Source organism: Parus major, chromosome 1A (assembly GCF_001522545.3).
Source record: "Parus major isolate Abel chromosome 1A, Parus_major1.1, whole genome shotgun sequence".
NCBI lineage: Eukaryota > Metazoa > Chordata > Aves > Passeriformes > Paridae > Parus > Parus major.
In genome coordinates, this window is record NC_031773.1 from 64,915,717 (window position 1) to 64,939,652 (window position 23,936).

The window sequence follows — 23,936 nt, forward strand, 5'->3', positions numbered from 1 at the left end:
AATTTGTCCTGTGCTTTTAGGTTACCATCCACAGGGAAATAGGATTGAAAGTGTATTCCTTGCACAGAAATGCTGCTGGAAGTGCCCAGAGTTAACTATTTACAAGGGGAAGGTTTCTCTCCACTGCTGCTCTGCTCATGGAGGCAGCACCACACTTTGTGATCCTGCTTCTTGCTCCTTTTACCCTGGCTCAGGCACATTTTGCATTCCCACAGTGCTGGCACAGGCAGTGGACAGGTTCCACTCTGAGCTGTAGCTTAGAGAGGCCGTCAGAGATCTTGGCCTGAGAAAAACATCAATAATAACATATTTGAAGGTGATTTCATTTGGGTTGTATTTCACTATAGACTTGCTTGTTCACTTTCTTTTGATACAAACTTTCTGCAGCAAAAAAGGGCTGTGATTTTTAGAAGATAAATTTCTCCATCAGTTCATTAGGCTCGTGTTTAGTTCAGATTGCACATAAGGCACTTGGAATATGTGATTTCCAATGGCACATATTGAAGTGGGTATCCCTTTTCCAAAAGTTATCAGTGGCAGTGAAACTTCTCCTTTTCAGCTTTGAAAGCATCCCCACTTTGGGCTGTTCAAATCCTGTGATGTTTTGTTTGTAAGATTAGGGTGCATCTAAACAATAATTCCTTTATTCAGATTAAGGCATTGTTCCAGCATGTGCTGGAGAGTCAGATGGGAAGTCTTGCATTAATTCTGACATAAACTTGATTTTTTTCAGATATCCTTTTCTTTTTCAGAAGCCTAATCAATTCAAGGACAAATTATATGTAAGTGCAAAGACACAGTTTACTAAGAAGTGTTATGGGTTGGAATTATTTTTAATTTTATCAAGTTAAATAGTGTTGTTTCCATATAAGCACACATATAGCAATGAAGAGATCATAGCACTTCTCATCTACTACTGTTATTGTTTGAGGTTTTCACACAAGGGTACTCAGTAGGGTCCCATCCTTGGGGAAGAAATTCCCTTACTGCAGAGTTTGATGGTATCAATTTTGCATGATGCCTGTGAAAAGTTCCCAAATTAAGTTTTACTGGAGAAAATTCTCATAGAGGAGCACTTTGAAATTATTTTTGCCACTTGTATCTTTTTCTTTTGTGAGTTTTCTTTGCAACCTAAAGAGGCTGGAATTAATAAAATAAGATCAAATTGTTGCTTGGCTTAGCAACCCCAAACCCTCGTGCACTTTTCCAGAGGTGAAAAATTGGTGTCAAGCAAAAAACTTATGTACAAATCATACTTCTAAGAACTCTTTTCATATTGAAGCAGAGGATTAACTGGTTTTGTCCCCTCCTTTTGCACATACTGTCCTTCAATGTTTCAGCAGCAGTAGGGTACAATCTGTCAGAATTCATGTTCCTCCTCCCTCTGTGACTGAGGAAACTCACGATGTGACTTGCAGACCGAGCTCCCTGAGCCTTGCCCTTGCAGCCTCATCAGCCCACGTCGTCTCCCACTGCGAGCTTGGCACTTGGGATTGTGCTGCTGCAGGCTGGGGCTGTGTTTGGCAGGAAAGCCCAATCAGTGCAACTGAGCATAACTAAAGTGGTGACAAGCGGGTCCCCCTCGTGCAGAGCTTTCTCCACAGATGAACAAGAGGCAGCTCCAGAGTGGAAGCTGCCATCTGCTTCACCTCAGCGTGGCAGGAGGCCAGGGCTAAAAATTCTGCAATTTAAGTGACTGCCACACAGAATAACCTCTTGGAGGAAGGAGATGGCCGAGCACTCTCTCTCTGGGTGTCCTTACGTGTCCCCAGCCGCAGAGCATCTTGCAGCCTTTTGGTGCGGTTCATCGCACACGGGTGCATCCCATCAGGGACACCACGTCCTGCTTTGGGAATGTGGAAGGTGGTGCTGCACAGCCAGGCTGGGAGGAGGCAGCTTCTCCCATGAGCTGCTCCTGGGGACGTTTTCTGGGGGCTCTTGCACGCACCACTGCCAGCCCATCACTGCCAGCCCTGGTCACATCAGAAGCAGCAACACTTCAGCAGCAACAACAAGCACTTCCTAACTGGTAACCAGCTCTCCTGTTTTTGAGTTTGTGTGCTGCCATGGGCCTTGCAGAACAGGTTCCCAGTACAGCCAGTTGTCAGGCTGGTGGCTGACACAACAGCCCACAGTGTGGCTTGGGGAGAGGCTCTGGTGTGTGCTGCTGATGCTGTGCTCCACCTGCATGTGCCAGTGGGCTGGCCAGGATCTGGCAGAGGTGCCTTGCCTCTCCAGGACTGCCCTGCCATAGGGCCATTTTCTTCACCTGCCAGCAGCTGCCATATCACAACAGATTTGGACAAGGCATGATGGCAAATGCTGTCACAGGCACTGGAGCTCGGGTTTAAAAAGCTGCAGAAGACTTTTTATGGGAGTGCTGAAGTCTTTCATGGTGGGATTCATCTCCCCCGACTTTTTGTTGTCAAAAGCTGATCTTGGCTGCCTAGCCTTTCACAGCCATATCTGGAGCTCATTCCATCTCCTACCTAAAGTATCTAGAACAGATCAAAGAACCCATGCCTTTGGAAATACTTCTTTTTCCTCTGACTGTGAGGTGAACCTGATTGAGTGGCTCATCTGGACACGTCTGCTCTGAATCCACGCGATGCTGCCTTGTAAGTGGATATCACCATCTGTATTCATGGATCATAAGAGCTGTCATATCCTCTGTGGATAAACTTATGTGTATTCAGCTTTAAAATACATTTCTTGTGGGTGTCTCATCTTGGGAGCTGTGTTTAAGAGCCTGGTCTCCCAAGTGACAATGAGCTGCAGGTGCCTTTCCAACATACTTCACTTTTTCCACCTGGTTGCAGACTGACAGCAAGAATAAATAGGAAACCCATGGCTAATGTTCACAAGTTTTTTTCCTGCTAACTTTGCAATATTGTAATAGTTAAAAGCAGTCCAAATACAGGTTGAAGTACATGTAAATTTGACATTGTCAGATGATGCAAAATCTCCTTCTTTCTAATGATATTCTGGTAAATTAATCTAAGCTTTTTAAAGAACAAAAAAATTAAAATAATTAGGGCATTAAGAAGTAGGCAAAGATAACTGTTCTTTACTCTTTTTACTCTTTAAATGAGTAAAAGTATGTAAATGAGAATCAATTTATCTGAAGAATAGGTTTGATGGATTTCCCATATTCTGAACTCTTCTAAGAGAAAGTGAATTTCAACATGTACATTGTTCCCTTGCAGTAAAACCAAATTAATTAAATAAGAAGTCAGTATTTAAATAGTAATACAGGAACATTGCATTAAAATGATCATAGAAAATAACACTTTGTTCTGTTGCAAATAGTCTTATGAAATGGTAGAAATAAGCTGTGTTTTGATTTGCTCACTGAGAGCAAATATAGAGAGCATATAGCCCTGCTGGTAAAACAGAAAAATTGAAACTCTAAATTAAGACCCTTAGTCAGTTAAAAAATACATAACAATCACAGTAAAATGTGTAAAATTCTATCAAGGAAAATCCAACAAGTGCAAATATGGCAGATAAACTGATTGTCTGCAGTTAACCTGCAAGCTTCAGGTGACAATGAGAGCTTACATATATTTATGTACTTAGCAAATTTATAAATTCTTTTAGCTGTCATAATGTTTTTTAGTTCTGACTAAGAGTTAGAATTCCATATATTTAATTAATTTAGTCTTTAGCAAATCCCTTAAAAAAAAGGTAATCAAGGCTTTCCATGCAAACCTCTGCATTGTGGTTGAGATGCAGAGGGCTCATACCCAAAACCTGGCAGCTCTCCATGAGCTGTTCATGCCCTTTCAGGAGCTCAGCCATCCCTTGGTGTCTCTGCAGACCCTTCTCCAAGGCACCAAGAGGTGAAAGCTAGGAGGCTGTAGGTGCTTGGAAAAGCTGAGCCTGTGCTCTCAGGGCTTTTGTGCCCACTCCATGGTTGTTGGGTGGATGGTAAGGAGCTCCCTTGAGAGGTGCTTAGTGCAGCTCCAATGTTTAGACATTAGAGGGAAAAAAAAATAAAAAGAAAGAGTGAAGGAAACAAGTTGTTCCACCTGGGAGAGGCTGGCACCGCTGGCAGGTAGGCTGCCAAAGCAGTGACAGCAGCGGAGACCTGCCTTCTTCTGCACAGCTTTTGTATCGGTGATTGTGGGAAAGTTTTGCAATCACCATAAGAAGGAAATCCAAGGTTTAAGAAACATGTGGTGAAGTGCTCCACTTCTCAGAGCAGGCAGCTCTTTGGCTGTGACGTTGTGCTGGCTCCAAGCCTGGAAGCCTTCGGGCACAGGAAAGAAACAGCCTGACACCGCTCTGACACAACGTAAGTGCTCTCTCTGCCTCTCGCTGTCTCTCCACACCCTCCCTCCCTGCTCCTTTCCATTTGTTAGTTAGTTGGTTTGTTTGTTTAGTTGCGAGCTCCCAGTGCAGCCTTTCCACACATCTCATTTTCACTAAACTTGAAAGGCTTTCTGTGAAGTGCAAAGGTGCAATTCTGCAAAATCAGTATGTTTTTTTTTAAGGATAAGCACTGTCAGGAGCAGGGTATTTTATCCCCCTGTAGAAAAACTACCCATTACCCCTAATTGTTAAATTAAATATTTGATTATTTTTTTCTTGCTTCATTTAATTTTAAATACCACTGGTGTGGTTCACTGGCTTGCCAAAGTTAAGATTCCCATAGAGTGGTTATGGAAAATGTGATTGCTTGATTAGGTTTAAGAGAAGTGTTTCTACAGTTTAAGATTTTCTTTGAGTTTCAGGTAGATTGTTAGTCTGGAACCATAAATAAAATTTTATATTTAAAATTAAATATATTGAAAAGAAAGCCATGTCACTGATTTAGATACTGTCTGTTTAACAGAGTCAGATGTTTCACAAAGTTAATCATCAGCAAAATACAAATCAATAAAGAATGTATTTGCTTTAGAGAGCTCTATCTTCCAGCTCCTATCCTGTAAAGACTGGGGTAAGTCTGACTTATCATATTTTAATTACCTATAGCTTACTTTTAAATTTATTTTATTTTAGGAGATGTTAAAGATGGTCTGAAGTAGGTTAGGTCCCTTTACAAATTTCATATTTGGCTTTGTCTGAAATATACATTTGCTTTTCATTGTCCCCTTCTACTGGAGTAGGATTTGCAACTAAAATCCACAAAATTCAAATTAGAGTGCCTATGAGGCTTTATATCTCTTTATGAGACATTAGTGCCTATTTTCAGTCATTAGGAGTAACCTTTGGGGGATTGTTGGGTTTCTAAGCGTGTTGTCCTTTCTGGCATAGGTAGACATTTCTCAGGGAATCTGGGTCACCCTGGGCATCTTGCTTGGGAGAACTGAACTCTCCAGAGGAACTGGGTGATGTCTGTGGGTTGTCCTGCCACGTCCCTACCCTGGTGACAAAAATCTCCCACAACACTTTTGTGGGCTCCACTCATAGGTCAGTTGGCCTCAGGGGCCTGCAGGAGGGAAGCCTTGAAAGTCCCCATGTAACTGGAACAGCGTGGCACGTTTAAGATTCCAGTGTCTTGGGGGAAAAATATTACAGGCCAATTTCTTGGCATATATTCCTCTGTACTCCTTTACTATATGTGCAAATGTATATTAGAGCTTACTAGTTGATTTTGGTACTATTGCACCAGTTTTTCAACAGACAAACTTTGCAATACTTGGGGTTTTTTTTACTTTTTATCATTCCAGATGTTTTGGTATTAGCTGCTTTCCCCTGATCAGCTTAATCTACACCAGCCAACACATTTGACTACTTAAATCAGAGCCAACTTTCAAACTAAAAAGTTTATCAGTCTTATTAAAATATCTACATTTATCATCTGTCCTGCAGGGAGCTTGTGAAAGCTTGCCAACTTAGAGAAAGTCATTATTTGTTTCTTTTAATCAGTGCTCTCTTTCCCCTTAGTACATCTTTACCTACCCTATTTTGTCCTCTGTCATCATTTGTGGTCTGATTCTACATTTATCCAGTTAATAATGTTTGTCATTCAAATGCTGACAGAATGGTAGTGTTCACTAAGAAAATCCTCAAAAATATAATAACAGAAGCCTACTGGATGGCAGCAAAGGACCATTTAGTCTGGAACAGTGATCAAAAATGGATATCTCAGAAAGAATTGGTTCAAGTGTGGTGAAGATGTTTTTCTGACAAACTGTTCTAACCTCCTGGAGACTTCCCTTTTCCACAGAGATTTCTAAAACCCTTCAGTGAATTACCATCTGTCTTTTCCATCTATCCAAGAAAGCCATGGAATCTTTAGAAAATGTCACAGCTTTAGTGTCACAAATCAGGTGCACTAGTCCTTAATTAATTACAGTAGGTACTTTGAACATTGTTTAATGCCCTTCCTGAGAAAAGCTGTCAATGTGCAGATATCTCAAGTAGCGTCTAGCCACTGAGTATGTCTGAAAAACATCAGAACATGCAATTCTTATGTCTATAATAGTTAAATATAGCAATATTTTTCAAACAGGAAGACCTATATATCAGGCCTTGAGAAGGAAAACCATGGACAGACCAGTCACTGCTGGCCAGCTTAAAGAAAAATCACCGTTCCAGGAAAGCGATGGCAGTGCAGTTCCTGCCAAGACTGTGTGCCATAATTGTTCAAAGCTAAAGGTATGGAAGAGCCCTCACCACATATTTTCTCTGGAACACTGAATTGCTGTTTGAAGTCCTATCAAAATTCAGTTAGTTATGTGTGGCACTGTTTGATACTCTATGTGTTGGGAAAAATGATCAGGGCTGCATCCATCAGGGGATGGAAGAGATTTGGGCAGCAGAGGAGGGAGGGATTTTGCCTTTCTGCCCTGCTCTGCTGAAGCTCCACCTGCAGGGCTGCCTCCAGCTCTGGGGGCCCAGGACAGGAAGGACATGGAGCTGCTGGAGCCATCAGAGGAGGGACACCGAGGTGATCAGAGGGATGGAGCAGCTCTGCTGTGAGGAAAGGCTGGGAGAATTGGGACTGGAGAAGAGAAGGCTCAGGGCTGACCTCACTGTGGCCTTGATGTACCAGAAGGAGTCAACAAGAAAGATGAAGAGAGAATATTGACAAGGGCCTGGAGTGACAGGACAAGGGGGAATGGCTTCAAACTGACAGAGAGTAGGTTTAGATGGGATATTAGGAAGAAATTCTTTGTTGTGAAGGAGTTGATGCCCTGGCAAGAGCTGCCCACAGGAGCTGTGGATGTCCCATCCCTGGAAGTTTCCAAGACCAGGTTGGATGGGGCTCTGACTTACCTGGTCTAGTGGAAGGTGTTCCTGCCCATGGCACGGGGTGGGACAAGATGATCTTTAAGGTTCCTTCCAACCCAAACCATTCTGATTCTATGGTTGTGATTCCAAGCACATGGAAGTCAATAAATGTGCTCAGAAGTTAAAAAATCAGGTCACGTTTTACTAACAATTCATTTAGAGGTGTGTTATACTCACAGTGGTAGCTGCAGATGTATCTTTTTATTCATGTTTTTTAGAACAGGAGGGGAGGTAATAATATATACCATGATGTAACAGAAATTAATAAAATTTTGCTGCAAGTTTTTCCCAAGGAAGGAACCATCTGAACCAATGTGTACTAGAAAGTTAGAAGATGCACACCATCAATGTGAATTTTCCTTTTCTTTGAAGTAGCAGAGTTTTTGGAGGCCACCCTGAAAAAGAAAGTAAAATCTATTTTAATAATAACAATAGGAAGATTCTCCTCACAGAGAATTAGAATAAAATTTTTGTGCTCCTTGAGTGGGTTGCTCAGGCATCCAACCATAAAGCAAAAATTTACTACTTTGCAAACTCAATTGTTTTCTCTTTTCAGATATTTCTTGGAGCTCTAGCTTTTTCCTTTTTTGCCAAAGGATTTTCTGGAAGCTATATGAAGAGCATGTCCAGTCAAATCGAAAGGAGATTTGAAATCTCATCATCGATCGTTGGCATTATTGATGGCAGCTTTGAGATAGGTATATGTACTTTCTTTGAAAGTGGATTAGATGCTTCTTTGTACACTTTCACACCCCAAAAAATTCTATTTATTTGTGCTGGCTCTCTCTCCTGTTTATGCAGGTAACTTAATGGTGATGGTGTTGGTGAGCTACCTTGGACCAAGAGTTCATCGGCCAAAAATAATTGGTGTTGGGTGTCTCATCATGTCCGTAGGAGCTTTTTTGTCAGTGATGCCTCAGTTCCTAATGGGACGGTAAATATGGAGAGTTTTCACCTTGTGCACTAGTTGAACTTGATCATATGAAGTGTTTTTAAAGCATACATCTAAGTTAAAAGCGTGACAGTAGTAGTTTCTTCCAGCTATTCCAACAGGAAAATGGGTGGATTTTTTAGTATTGACTTTCTGATTTCCTCTCTGAAAGCTAACCTCTTGCCACAGGTAAGCAGGAGAGAAACCTCAGATTTTTACAGAGCTTATATATAACTAAGGATAAAGTGGGTTGAATTCTTCACCTGGGATGGATATATGTATAAATATACATATACACATACATATACACATACATATATATTTATATTATATGAATATATTCATATTCATATAATAGAAATATAATAAATTATAAATATATAAAAATATATTTAAAGTGTGTTCCCTTTTTTCTATTTAGTATTTGTATTTAAGCATTATTAGTATATCTAATTACAGTAAGAACTGTAATTCAATCTTGATGGAAAAGGGTTCTTTCTCCATGTTGGCTACTCATGATAAGCTCTGTAAAATGCTGAAGATTTTAATCTAAACTTGGGGAGAATTAAATATCTGAATACCCCATTCACATTTAAGGCATAACACATAATTGTCAGATGCAGGTCATACTTTCCAATCCTTTGACATCCTTGCACCTGCCACAAAGGTAAGAAAGAGCTGCCATTATGGAAAAACATCAACCCTGTTGTATGTGGGCAGATGTGGATGACCTCTGCCTCTGTCATGCAGTCTAAAGAATGATCTCTGGATGCAGATTTGTTGCTCTGTAGCTCAGGAAAATATTGGAATTAGAATAATCAGAGCATTTGAAAATGGTATGAAGATACCTATTTTTTTTTAAGCAAAGCACTGGAAATGGGCTTCCCCTCCACTTTGTGTATGTGGAACAAGAATGAACAAATGTGAACACAAGGCTCAGACACGCTTCCTGCAAAGCAAAGTCCTTCATGTGTCAGTTGTATTTCACACAGTTGTTTTCCAGTTACAATTATGAAAGGATAACTGTTAGTGTGGACAACTCCTCCACGAGTGTGTCAGCTTGCTCCCCAGCATCGTCTGAGGGCCCTCCAGTCACAGATGCTACAGAAACACTCAGCACAGTGATAAATGCAGGTAAGATAAAGCTCTGATGCTGGATTCCCTTCTTCTGCTTCTCCCTGTTGTCTACTCTTTTTTATTGGAAACAGTAAAACCCCTGCTAGAAAACATGATATACATAAACCCACCCTATAATGATTGTTAAACCCCATATTTTATGTTATTTTACTGTTGCTATAAAGCATTGACAGAATCATGTTCACAGAAATATTAATGTTTATGGCCTGCAGGATGTGAGAGAACAACAGATTCCTATCTGTGGCTCTTTGTGTTGGTGGGGAACCTTCTACGTGGAATTGGGGAAGCACCAATTATGCCACTGGGAGTTTCATATATTGATGATTTTTCTAAAGAAGAAAACTCAGCATTTTACATAGGTAATGTACAAATGAGTGATTTTTATGCTAGACATTCTGTTCTTTAACATTTCTACAGTCAAGCAAATACCCAACAAAAAATTTATCTGGATAACTTTGAGTTATACAGAGACAAAAAAACCCCTAACAGTGCAAAAGATGTCTCATATTTATTTTCTAGGCATAAATCCAGGATGGTCTTTTTGCTTTCCCTGAGGAGCTTCTGTGCTGAAGAGAAGCATAATCAAATGCTCATTTCCCCAAAGTGCAAAATCGTATCTGTCTTATCTGGCACATCATCTTCAGTACCACATCTTCAGAGAGCCAAATTCTTCCTAATCACTATTTCACAGATAAGGGAACGATCCTTAACGTGAAGATCTGTGATGTAGTCACAATTAATAACAGTAGTGTGAATTTCTTTCAGGACCTCTCACCTGACTTTTGGAATTTTACATGCAGCACACTTCCAGTTGAAAGCTTTTTAAAGTCACTGATTTGCTGAAGGAAAAACAACACCTTGCCAGGTGTTGTAACAAATCCTTTCTAATTGGGGTTTTGATCTTGTTTTGACGGTACATAACCTATTGCCCAAGACAGAGAGATTTACACCCAAGCTAATTAATTTGTTGGCAAACTGATTTAATAGCATGGGGTGTTTGTGTGGATGAGGGAGCTCAAGAACTGTGGCCTGAAGTCAATTTGGTGGAATTGAGCAGAAATATAGTAAGACACGGTTTTGGGAAGAGCTCAGTATGCAATGCTACAGGGTAAGGCCACAGCCAATGTCTCCACTTGGGAATGAGGAAATCTGCAAGTTAAAGAAAATGGAATTATTGTGGAGTTAGCTGTCAAAAACAAGTATTCCACTCAGCAGTTATCCAAAATATTTGTAATCGCCTCTGAGCTTCTGATTAAAGGTATTTGAAAAAGTTCAGCTGATTTTTTTTCTTGTGAGAATCTAATCTGGGAGAGATTGAGACAGGTTGGGGACTACTGGGCAAGTGAGATCAGAAATATAAAGCGAACGTGGAGAATAGCATGGATTCAGCCAAAATGGAAATTGGTTTATGCAAGAGAAGTAAAGTATTTAGTTTACAGTTTGTTAAAATATTTCTTTTTTACATTCAGAATAGCAGTTTTCAGTCACTTATTCCATTTTGGTGGACTAAACCACTTCACAAAAAAAGTTAAAGTAGGAACACTTTTTTCTATAGAACAGAAATTTCTTCTCTTGTCCAACTTTAATTATTTTCTATATCTTATTTTTTTACCAACAGGCTGAATCAATTTATAATCAGTGCTTTTGTAATATAGAAACATAAAAAAGAATTGTCCAATAATAAAAAAAGTCAGTCAAGCCTTGCTGATTAATTTTGAGCATTAATCTCATTATTTGACCCTGAACAAGAAGTCTCAGCTTTGTCTCTCCTTTTTCCTTAGTCCTTTGATGTTTTGTTGAGTAAGAACATAAGGTATTTTGAGGCAGAGACAGCATTTTCTTAATAGAATGAACTAAAATAATTTTGGCAGAGTTGTGGTGACAGCAATAATACCAGGGTTGCCATGGGAAGGAACAGAAAATGTAGCATATTTGTTAAGATGTAATGATTTATTACAGAAGTTCTGGGTGATAAGCTGAGCAATCATTATATTCAGAAGAGAGTTTGCAAAACCAACTCTTAGGAGGAAAATCTCTGCAGTGGAGCACAATGGGATTTACAGAGCACAGTGCTGGATGAATGTACAGGCATTTGATAAAGAATTCCTCATTTTGTAATGGAATTGCCTTGTGCAACTTCAGGGTGTCAGTTCTGCACTAGAATTCAGGAATCCAAATAACTGAGCTCTAGTTTGATCCTGTTACCTCCTCACAACTAAACTTCAACAGAACAACACAAGTTGCAAGGGAATGTGAGAACCTATGCCTGAATTATTTTTGAAGATATTTTATTTTATGTTGATTGCCAGTAGTGGTCATCAAAATCAAATCGTGCTGTATTTACACATCCAGTCAGCAAAATGCAGTGCAGCTTCCTGGGTTTCTGGTATTCACAGCTTATTCATTTGCTCCTAAGGGCATCCCACCTTCTCATCTACATTGCAGCTGTGCTTAGGGCAGCTTGTACATTATATATTTGCTGCTCAGGACATTCCATAATGGCCTGTGTCCCTATCCTGCCTGCTCCTTCCTCACATTTCCTCAGAGAGGAAGGCTTGCCTTGTCCATGTGGTGTTTTTCTCATTCTCCTTCTCTTCCAGGCCTGGTGAGATCCTCAGGCATGTTTGGGCCGACACTGGGCTTCCTGCTTGGCTCGTTCTGTGCCAGTCTCTGGGTTGACATTGGCGTTGTGGACATTGGTGAGGGACCCTGGGGTGGCACATGAAGCCACAAGGTGTCTGGGTGTAGGAACCTCCATGCCAAGAAGCACCTTCCCAGCTCACTGCCCCAAACCCAGGGGTTCTCTAGGGAGTTTTTCCTGCTCAAAAGCTACTTTAAAATTAACATTTTAAAATCAGATGTTGTAGTGCGGTTGGAATAGCCCTTGAAAAATACCCCTACCCCCAATGCACCATTTTATGCTTGCACACACCTGTTACACCCTTGCTGTGCAGCTGAGAGCAAATGATTGAATTAAAGGCCATTCCTTTGTTGAGGGAGCAGTGAAAGGCTCATGGACACTTTCAACACTTAGCAGAAAGTATGTTCTCTTTAAAGGCATGGGGCAAAGGTTAATCTCAAAATTAATTTTGTTGTTCAAATCACTTAAAAGTCTCTAATCCCAGGGAAAAATGGATGAAATCTGGGGGAAAAGCTGTAGAGTTTGGGGATGGAGAAGGAGGGGACTCTGGGAAAGTGAGAGAGGGAAAGGTGTTTTTTTTTGTGGGAGGGGTCCTTTTGCTCATTCCCCCAGAGAGTATTGGAGGATTGTGGCAAGGAAATGCCACCATGGGCTTAAATGGACACTTCCATTTTTGACTGCGTTTTGGACAGTCCATTTTGGACTGATTCCCTTCCAGGGGTGGGCCATTCACAACTTACTCAGAGAAGCTGTGGCTGCCCCATCTCTAGAAGTGTCCAAGGCCAGGGTGGATGGGGCTCTGATCAACCTGGTCTAGTGGAAGGTGTCCCTGCCCATGGCAGGGGGGTTGGAGTGAGGTGATCTTAAAGGTCCTTTCCAACATAAACTGTTCTCTGATTCTGTCATTTGAAACAAGCTGAATTTCAATTCTTCATATGGAACATAGATCACCTCTGTTATGTCTTTTTAATTTTATATATGAGGATATACAGTGATGTATAGTAATCTATAATAGTTGCTCTGCATAATATTTAACCTGTTTTCCTGTCTTTCTGTATTTTATAGATGTTATCAGCATAAATCCTAAGGACACCCGTTGGGTTGGTGCCTGGTGGCTTGGATTGCTTATCTGTGGAGCAGTCAACTTCATTGCTTCATTGCCTTTCTGGTTTTTGCCCTATTCCTTACCAAAAGAAGGAGAGAATGAAAACTTGAAGATTAGTCACTTGTCTGTTCAAGGAGATCACTGTAAAATAGACGCCCCAGCTCACCCACAGTTAAAGTTCTCAGAGGCAGTAAAAGGTGAAAGATTATTGCCCAAATGTTTGCATATAAATTCTGTCTCATGGATTCATTGTGAGCTGAGCATGGACTCACACAACCTTCAGCAAAATGCACGTTTCTGCAGTGCAAATTATCGACAAAAATGTCTTTGATTTGTACTATTATAATTACATGCTTCTATGATTATGAAAAGAGAGTGGGGAAAACATCCCATCCCTAATTAATGACCAATCCTAGTGGGCAGGCTACTGCTCCACTGAGGCAAATGTTTGGGAAGGAAACATGGAGCTCAATGCATGTTGGAGGGACTTCACTGGATTTGTGGCTCCTGTGTAGGAGCTCAGGGATGCTGAATTTATCTCATATAGGTGATACCAGATCCAACCAGCCATTGCTTTTATTTTTATATTTTTGTTATTAGACCCAAGGTTTTGTTTGTCTGTATGTGCACACCTACAGCAGATGTGTTTTGAGCTCTCACCTTTAGGCAGCTGTGCCAAGAGCCAGACTACAGTCTAAATGCAGGTGTTCATGTTCACTTTATTTCAATGAATTTTCATCCTCTAATCAAGGGTCCCAGAAATGATTCCAGCCTTTTTTGGGGCCAGGTGCTTCTGTTCTCTAAACATCACCCTCATGTGGGGTTCTTGTGTGCTTGGTGAAGGCTCCTGCTTTAGGAACCAGATTTTACACTTGGTGGAGGGTCTTAACTCTCTGTCCAGTCATTGTTGTGAGCCATGGAGAGGAGCCCTGTGCCACACACAGGATATGCCAGGATCCCTGATTCCCAGCTCAGAATTCACTGTGCTGTTTGGATCTGCTCCTCCTGTAAGGAATGTGCTGGCAATGAGGAGAACTCTCACTTGAGCAAGCAAGTGTTTTGATAGGCACAGAATTATAAGCTGCAATGCAGCCAGTAATTAAATCAAAGTCAATTTTACTATCTAAGGGATGCCAAAACAACTCTTCTCTGTGTTTAGCAGGGTGTACAGCATATACCTCTCCATTGCAGATTTCTTGCCAGCACTCAGGAAACTGTTTGGAAATCCAATTTTTGCTGTGTTCATCTTCCTCACTATTCTGCAGTACAATTCCCTTGTTGGGATAATAACCTATGAGACAAAGTTTATGGAGCAGCAATTTAATGTATCAGTGGCAAAAGCCATCTTTCTAATTGGTAGGTACCTGACTTCTCAAATTCCAGTCTAAAAAAGAAACCTTTTATTTGTTATTTTGCCTTCTTTTTTGGAAGCTTATGTGAACTTATTTTGGTTAAAAAGAAAGCATGTAGTGGTTTCCTAATTTTCTTACTATATTTTGAAAATGGATATTAGTTTTAGCGTTAATTTTCCTAGTGCCCCTAATTCAGTGAGCTAGAGGATTATTAAAACTGGGTGGAAGTTTTTTCATAGTGAGATTTGGGTTTTGTGTATGTTTTCAGGAGTAAAAACCACACATCAGACATCAGCTGCAACTAAGTAAAAAGTAATAGAAAAATAAAATTAAAATGTTTAATGAAATGTATGATTTTTTCTTTTCAGAGTAACATTTGAACTGTTCTTTTGTTTTGATAACAAATCCAAATTTTATAAACAATAAGAAACTAAAATAGAAAAGTTTGAGTCACTTCATTAATTTCAAAGCTCTTTTTCTGTTTACTAATTCCTTCAAAAATAAGTACCTTGTAGTGTTCTGCAAAAAAAGAAAAAAAAAAAGCTGAAATTATATTAATCTTACAGTGATTGATATGGTCTCATAATCTGGAAGGAAAACCAGGCTATGAGAGGTCATTGTAGAACTCGTATTGCATTGCTTTAATTTGAAGACACAATGCCTTAGTCAGCTACAAATGTGGAAAGAACTTTACTTTTTCCTATATTTTTTTTTTCTGAATGCTGAGAAAGTTTTACAGGAATGACCAAGAAAACCAACCAACCATAAAATCAGAGAAAGGCCAACCCCTTCCAGTAACACCTTGTCAAACCTCTCTGTTCACCAAGTGTGTGTAAGGGCTGGGGTTTGTGAAATACTGAACAGATTAAATCTAAATGCAAATCATCTCATAATTCACTCTCAGATCAAAATGGAATCCAGTGCAGAAACAGATGCAACTTCCTTTTATATTCCATTTTGGAGACTTTTTTTGTAGCTTTCATAAAGTTTTATGTTTTATTTTATATGAAGTGAGTATGAGCTAGGACAATATCATTTACTCCAGTTTCTGACAGGCAACTGTATAGGTTTTATTATATGTACATACAAACAACAATATAGTAAAAATGCAGTGAATGTTGAGGAATTGAGCTATTTAAAGTCATAATATGATCTGAAAGCAAATGGGGATGTGAAATTATCTTAGAACCTCAAAGAATCAGCCCAAAAATAGGTATCTGATATTTTGAAAATACTAGAACTGAGTATTTATTCTAAAAGAGTCATTGCAAGTGAGAGCAGTTAACATTTTTCTCACCATCTCTTTGCAGGTGTGATACTTTTACCTGTCACAGTCCTGGGGATGTTTCTAGGAGGCTTCCTGATCAAGAAATTCAAGCTGCACGTAACTGATATGGCCAAGTTTGGGTGCATCACCTTTATAGTGGCGTATTTGCTAAACCTCTTGTACTTCACGTGCAGCTGTGAGGTGCTGCAGGTGGCTGGTCTGACAGCACCCTACTCTGGGTTTGTATCCCCTCAGGTTTGGGGTGGTTGAGCCATTTTTCACAGCTGCTTCTTTGGGAGTGGTGCACAGAAGAAAATCCTAGGTTTTGAGACAGAATTGTCAGTCTGAAGTCACACCTAACGCTGGGGGTGGGAAAAATACACCAATTGTATTTTCTGAGTTTTTTTTTTTAAACTTGATGTATTTCTAAAGTCTCTATTTATTTTTCCTACTGAAAATATACCTATATGTTCTGGAAAACTGCCAAAAAAAGATGACATTTATTACAGGAAAATTAAATTTCTATGTTAGCTTTTAAAGCTTTAATTTAAAGCTAGTCTTTTTTCTGTTAAGTAGGGAGGGGATTCAAAAGAAGTGTTGGAAATGTCTCCCCCATAGGCACTGCCTCCTGAAGGGACCACATGGGGGATTACAGCCCCCTGTGGTACCTGGGGTTGCCTCTGACCCATTTCTCATCTGGAGGGTGAAAAGTGGTCCTGGACTGTGTGCTGCTAACAGAGGTTCCCCCTCCCTTACCAGGACCATGGGTCATACTTCCTTGGGAACCTTTTCCAGCCTCTAGCAGCCTGCCACAATTGCCTACTGTATAAATTTAGCTTGGTCTGGTCCAAATTTAAGGGATTTTAAAGGATTAAACTGAAGCCAGCAGGACTTGCTGCATTTTCAGTTCAGGCAGAAACTCAGCCCTGTGTTTTGTGAAACCGAGTCTGTGCTCAGGGAAATATCTAAGTTATCTTGGTGAACCTGATGTCCAGTTCAACTTTGAGCTTAGTTTTTGCCACTAAAATATTTCAGAAGTTTGTGCAGTGGAGATTACCCTGGCTGAGTGCAGCATCTGATAACCATAGAGTGAATTAAAAATAAGCATAAACAGCAAGAGGGCATATATTGAAGGAGCATTTACAGTTTCTCCAGGAGAACTGAGTCTGGAGAATTTAGCACATGTTAGGGTTGTTTCTGCTTAAGTGACTCATTTAGTGTTTTACCTATTTATCAATTTATATTTTGAAGACAAGCAACAACCTATTGAGGGCTAAATCCCACAGCTATCTTCCCTTCCAAGAGACTTAGGGGGAATGTAGCCCACATAATGTGTGCTTTTGGATGAGGGAAGGAAAAAGGAGGAAGAAAAGGCAAGTTTTGAACATTTTTATCTTATATTGTGATTGACTTCACAGCAAGGATGATTTGTAGATGGTGGGCTCCTAACACTTTCCTAATATGTGCTCGGAGTGTCCTGATACAGTGAGGAAAATGTCAAGTATGTCCTGCTGTTCTGGTCTTATGTAGTTTTACGTCCCTAACTCTATCACGTGGATATGGTATGATATCCTACCACTGAGGAAAAATATAGTCTTTTCTTGGGTCATGTCTCTGTGATAAAGGATTCTAGGTACGATTTACTTTTTCTTGGGGTGAGTTGTCAAATGCAAAAGTAGTTCCAGATATTCCCACTCAGCCTTTTCATTTCCATGCCTTTTCAGTGACAGCCCATAGATATGTAAATGCTTGATGAAAAGTCCCAAGAGAACTTTGTTCTAGCTGAAATGACCTTACTGTCCATTTGACAACTTCACAGTGCTTTGTGAAGCAGATTTGGTAGCAGATTTCTAATTCTGTATTTTTTATTTTTTTTTACTATATAATTCCACTAAATAATTCCTTAATTTCCTTCTGTTTTCCTCCAGAATGAAGCACCTTTCCTCCAGCAAGCACATCTACGTGGCCAGCTGCAATGCTGAGTGCAGCTGCAACGTGGACCAGTGGGACCCTGTCTGTGGGGATAATGGGATTACCTACATGACAGCCTGCTTTGCAGGGTGTAAATCATCATCTGGGACAGGAAGGAATATGGTAAATATCCAGATGGGTAGATGACTCTGCAAGAGGACAAGGAGCAATGGTTTTAAGTTAAAAAAAGGTAGCTTTAGACTAGATAGAGGGAAGGCATTTTTATCAGCAGCAAAACCATTTGCAGGACTTCAAATAATCCTGTGTGAGCAAGACTATTAAAAACACTGTTTCTGCAGAAGAGTGTGCAAATGCTTATAACTTCTCTCAGAAGCAGAATTGTCTTCATTGACAATACTGAAAAAGACAAGCAGCATTATCAGGCTTATATTTAAACATTCCACCAATATTGTCTGGCTTCACTTCAGGAAAACTGGCCTTCAAACCCATGTCTCCTGCTAACTTCAAAGCCCATTATCAATCCAGCACCAAATGCTGTTTAAGCATATAATGATATATATGCATGAGTGCATATTTGGTCCACACCTCTATTTTTTCTTCTTGTTGTTGTTGCACATCTTCTTCATGGGATCCCTGAGCAGAATGGCTGGATAGCAGTTCACACATCTGATTCTTTTAGCTTTGAATCACTTTAAAGACACACAGAGCACCTTCTGTTCTAGCAGTGGCATGGCTGAAACTAGAATTCCAGTTTCTTTGTGTCTCTGGAGCAGCTCAGAGAGGCTGGAGCATATCAATGACCTGGCCATCAGTCTGCAGAGATGATTACAGAAGTTTTTTCAGCATCAACAACAGCCTGGCTGGTATGGGGAGTGAAAAATATAGCTGCTGAGATGGTTGTTTATTGCCACTGAATTCTGAATAAATAAATTCTCATCTTCTCCTTTCAGGTGTTTCACAATTGCAGCTGTGTGGATGGACAAGGACTCGGGCTTGGCAACTCCTCTGCAGTTTTGGGACAATGCCAAAGAGAAAGCTGTACCAAAGCCTTTCCCTATTTTTTAGCATTACAGACTGCATGTGCATTTCTTTTAGCCTTTGGAGGCACTCCTACATACATGATTATGTTTAGGTGAAATACTTTACCTTACCTTGACCGTAAAGCTTGGGGAAAGAGAAACAGAAAATGATACCTACTATTTCATTCCTGCTGTGAGGAATGGCATGTGGATCAAATTGTACCCCTGAGGATTTGCCTGTACTCTGAAATCCAGCTCTTTTCAGAGGCAGAGCAAAATATCTGTCCAGAAATTTAATTCTAATTTGATGCTGAGTAGATACTTTGGTGATGAAAGGGGGAGCATTATGCTGATCCTGAATGCTGGGTTTCAATTCTAGTGATAGCGATGTTTTTACCAGGGCACTGGGCCTGAAATAAGATGCAATGTCAAGCCATAGCCAATGCTGTTCACATTGTTCTGAGAAAAACAGGTACCTTTGTTAAGCCTTGTGGCCTCACAATGTCTTCTGTGTTGGGAGAAGTCTGATACTCCCATTTTTATCGTCAGCTGAGAGGAGCAGAATTATAGCAGGAATATTTTTTTTAAGATTTTCATTCCTTCAGTTGGAAAGCAGCACCACTATTTTATGTCTGCCATGTGGAAGTGTCTTTATCCTCCTGCTCATGGGTTGAATCTCAATCACAATGGCCAGTGCTCATGGCTAAATAACTTGGCTAAGCTGCTGATTTCCTGCAGTATTTCTGCAGGAAAATATAAAGCATGCCTGGATGTGCATGTCCATGGTTGTGGACAAGGCTCACTTTGCTGGCCACTTTTCAGAACCCTGATATGTATAATGAGAAGCCTTTGATATTGATGCTGAAGACACAACATACTGGTGTGTAAACTCCGGTTCAGGGAGCAGGCTGGGCACAGCAAGGCTCCCTCTTGTCCCTGTGCCAGCTCAGTACTCCCCTCTGGTTTTTGTCAATTCTTCCAGCTCACCTGATGGATACAGGCTGCTTTCCACTGGTAGGAGTGAGGTGCTTTTATAGCCAGGTCACTCACATTCGCTGTCTCTCTGTAAAATGCTAGTGGCAGAGGTGGGTTTAATCTAACAAGGACTGCACACCCTTGTTCCCTCTGGTCATCATAAAGCCAGGCTTGGAGCTTAACTTGTGGGCATGAACTGCCTTGTTTTGGTTGGTTCACTTTAATGTCCTTGTGCATCGTCTCCCAAAAGCATTTACAACCTGTTTTCCTTTGGTTCATGATGAATTCCTGTCGATTCTTCCATTTATTTCAATGAGTGTTCCTCTGTGGAAGGAGACTCTACATCTGAATTTAACTTTGGTGGATGTTTTCAGTCAGGGTTTGGGTGGGCTGTGCTGGGTAAGCCAGAATACTCTTGCAGTGGGGAATGTGCAGATGTTCACAGCATGACTGTGGCTACATTACTCTGTTCCTCACCCTGCTGTTTTGGTTTCCATTCCAGATCTGTTTCACCAGACCTGAAATCCTTTGCTGTTGGGATAGAAACTTTGGGTGGTAGAGTACTAGGTAAGACTTAATTCCTTTGTGGTTTTCAAGTGGGTAGTCAAAGACCAAAGTTAGCCATTGCAATACCCTTGCTCCAGAGAACAAAATAAATTTTCCAAAATATTTCTTTGTAAGCAGACTATACATTTCAAAATGTTTGGAGCAGCTTGCTGCATATTTCCTGGTATGTATTTACATGGTATGATTATGTCTTCAGATTTTTTCTCTACACTGGAAACAAATTAGACAAAGGAAGAAAATTTCATTTCACTTTTGAGGCTTTTTTTTTGCTTTTTTGTTTATTTTTTGTTTAATTGTGGACACAACTACCTGAGCTTGATCAGCTTAACACCCATCCTCCCTTTTGCTGACCATTATTTAAAGCTCCCATGTACTTTGCCTATTATTTTGTTTCTTGGGTTTATCTGCAATAAACAATCATTTAAGTATTGAGACACACAGTCTGCCCTGCCTGAAGCAAACCTTGCCTCATCTTCCTTGTTTGCTGATTTTGAAATCTCTGCCTTGCAGACAATCCCGAATAGTCATGTGGCTCTCTTTTCCAATCTCTGTATTATAGCTGAACACTGCAGAGAATCAATCTTCTACTTTTATAAGACAGTTATCATCACAAAATTGCACACTCTCTCAAACAGCTTACTGATGATATTAAAACATATCTGTTTAAAAGAAATTCTTTCACTACTATATAAATAATACACTTATTACCCAGTTTCTGTGGAGCAAGTGCTTAATTTCATCCCTTTGCACTGCACTAATCACTTTTTAATGGCAAACTGTTGTGTAAGACCTGAATAGATACATCAATATACATAAATATTAATATGTCATGGCATGCAATTCCTCACCAGGGATTGCAAAAGAAATGTTAGTTATATTATTTCTTTAAACAATGGAAGCTAAACTTCTGATAAAAATACCATTAAAGGGAATTTCTGACATTTCACTTGCTGGATATTATTAAGGTATAATTGTCCATCGTTTCAACTCCCTTTAAGTACTTGCATAAATATTTTCACAAATCTCTTCATATCAAAGCTGGAACTGGATGTTTAGTCCCATTCTATGCAGTCACAATTAAAAAAGCCTGGAGATTCACTTCCTCATTTCTTTATGTGACTTTAAATGATGAGCTCTCCATGTCTGAGATCATGTAATGAGAATTTTCTTTGCAGGAGGACTCCCAGCCCCTATTTATTTTGGTGCCTTGATAGACGAGACCTGCTTGAAATGGGGGACAAAAAGCTGTGGGGGATCTGGATCCTGCCGAGTGTACGACACAAAAGAGTTCAGGTAATCCTCATTAGGGTTTGGGAATCTGGGCAGCGAGGACCAAGGTGGACTTTTCTCTTGTCAACTATCTGTAGACTGATGAGGGCCTAACAGCACCACAGCTCCTTACTTTGACTAGACTTTAATAGGTAAATAAGTCAATTTTTATTCAATCTGATGTCTAAAATTGCAGGGCGCTGCCTTAAGTCACAATAATTAGTTCTTTTGTTGCAGCCTGCACTGAATAATAAAATAAGTGCCCTGAGTAACTCGGTGACACTTTGACTTTATGGGATGCTGAAAAGCATTGTACAAGGCATCTCACGAAATCCACGTGGACTTTGTAGGACACAAATGGCTGGAGAGCTGTGGCCAGGAGCACTGAGTGTGCCAGTGAGGAGCTGGGGAAGGACAGGGACAATAGGCAAAAAGCCCCAGCTGGTGCAGCTCTTCTTTTGTCAGCCCTAAAATAGAGTCTCCTGAATTGCAGCACACTCCAGACATTTCTGCTCTAAGTCTAAGACCTGATTAGAGCCTGTCTGGGGCTAAATATCATGAGGTCATTTGCTCTCTGCCTGCTATTTCTTATTTTAAAATGTGAAGCAATACCTGGCTGAGAATAGATGGTTTTGTCAAACTGCTCTTTATGTCTTACTTGGTTCCATACAGAATTGAAAAGTTTTATTAATATAAATGTATTTTGTCCCTCTTTTCCCCTAGGAATGTCTATCTTGGCCTCATTGCAGGACTACGGACAGGATGCTGTCTCTTGTACATAGTGCTCTTTGTTTTAATTATGAAACGCTTCAAATCAGATGGAAAAGAGATGACAGATATTAAAAATGCAGAAAGATCAACCAGCAAAGAATTAGATACTGCCAACAAAAGAGAAATTCTGCCTGGTTCAAGAACCTCAGAGGAGAGTGAGGAAACTTACATGTGAAAAAGAAACAATCTGTAACTTTGCCTATGCTTCAGTTTTTCTGAGCACAAAAGGAGTCTAATTACTGGCTTCAACAACTAGTTTACATTTTGGGAGTTCAAAAAGTATCTTTGAACATTGGCTTTTTATTTGCTTTACCCAGTCTGCTTCCTTTTCTCGTATGAAACAACAATAAGGGGAAAAGGTGTTCAAAATTTTGGGGAAGTCTCCCATCTTCTTGCTCTCAGTCCCTTTCTAAACCAACAGTAGGACAAGCCAAAATTTTTCAAGTGTCACAAATGTGATTATGATTGAAAAATTAAGAAGAAGAAATCCACAATAAGCTGCTTTGACATTTTTCACTGAGTTTATTTCAAGTCCTCTTGCTCTGTGTTTAGTCCTGCAGCTCTAGGTGGCCAACCAGGTCCCACTTGGGCCTCTCTGGTGTTCTTTGCTGTGGGTTCATGACCAGAGCTCGTTGTTGCAGGCTTGGTCCCCTGTGCCATGGCCAGGTGAGACCCTTGGGGCACCCCCAGGGCTCAAACTGCACTACAGCTCCGGGCTTTGGCTTCAAAGGTTTAACCAGTCAAAGTGGAAAGCAAGTGAAGAAAGTGGTATATTAATTTTTCAGCACATCTCAATAAAGGGTTTGAGAAACATTACTCTGAACTGATGAAATAAAGTGATAGGTGTTTCAGTTTCTTTGATTTTTTTTTTTTTAATGGGGGGTTTGCGTGGAAGGAAGGGAGATAATTTTTATCCTGAGGATCACTGTATTTGTACCACATATATTTAAATTTCCTTTCTTGTTAAAGTAAACAAAACTTCTTCAGTAAAGCTTGAAATACAGTACTGAATATTTGAAAATTCATGACTTTCCTCAGGCTACCTTGTCCAGAGAAAAGCTTTATTAAAGGAAGCTTGAAACAGTTATTAAAAGGGGAAAGAAATCTCTAAAAATATTGTTAGTGTGATTTTTTGTCATTAAAATAACAAAAAATATTAATTATTAAAATTATTAAATTTGTTATTAGCTCTCAGGATGTACCTTTGCAATAGGATGAAACCTACTTAGTAAGATCACTGGAGATTTTATCTCCATCACCTCCAAAATCGAGACAACCACAGGCATTTTGCTTTATTTTTTAGAGGGTGTCTCTTCTCCCTCCAATGCTGCACAGAAACCCAAAGCTAGGAAACAAAATTTCTTTCCTAATTTTAAAATTCCTTAGGATATGGAATAGAGCTAATAGACATAAAGAAAATGTACCACACTTTATCTGAGAAGGCAGCAGATCAGAGGGCTAAAGAGAGTGATTCTCCATATAAAATGATTTAATGACCTTTCTTCTACCATCTGCCCTGTGTAAATGCAAGAAGAAGGATGGGAAAAGGGTTGGTGTGATGCTCATTGAAAGGAAGTTCCTCACATCCTGGCCTTTGGGGATGGAGCTGTGTTTTACTGCTTAAAGACAATGACCAGTACATTTAGACTTTGTTTTTACATTCACAGCTCTGATTATAAACTCCCAGCAGATATGTGCAAGGTGTGTCTGTTATAAGAGATGAAATGA

At 40.0% G+C, this 23,936-nt stretch overlaps 1 protein-coding gene across 2 annotated transcripts; it reads left to right on the forward strand.

Moving 5' to 3' along the window:
- Positions 1–4,230: 4,230 nt before the first annotated feature.
- On the forward strand, positions 4,231–23,064 carry LOC107205182 (solute carrier organic anion transporter family member 1C1-like). 2 transcript variants are annotated; one of them, XM_015629459.2, is made up of 16 exons: positions 4,234–4,297; positions 4,838–4,942; positions 6,461–6,606; positions 7,799–7,940; positions 8,044–8,176; positions 9,177–9,307; positions 9,523–9,669; positions 11,911–12,009; positions 13,017–13,253; positions 14,248–14,412; positions 15,719–15,914; positions 17,604–17,769; positions 18,558–18,739; positions 20,104–20,168; positions 21,344–21,461; positions 22,161–23,064. In XM_015629459.2, exons 3-16 carry the CDS (start codon positions 6,496–6,498, stop codon positions 22,381–22,383), a joined length of 2,115 nt encoding a protein of 704 aa, XP_015484945.1. In that variant the 5' UTR covers positions 4,234–4,297; positions 4,838–4,942; positions 6,461–6,495; the 3' UTR covers positions 22,384–23,064. The 2 variants fall into 2 exon arrangements, with proteins under 2 accessions (XP_033370628.1, XP_015484945.1); XM_033514737.1 differs by lacking the exon at positions 14,248–14,412 and having other exon boundaries at positions 4,231–4,297.
- The last annotated feature ends 872 nt before the right edge of the window (positions 23,065–23,936 follow it).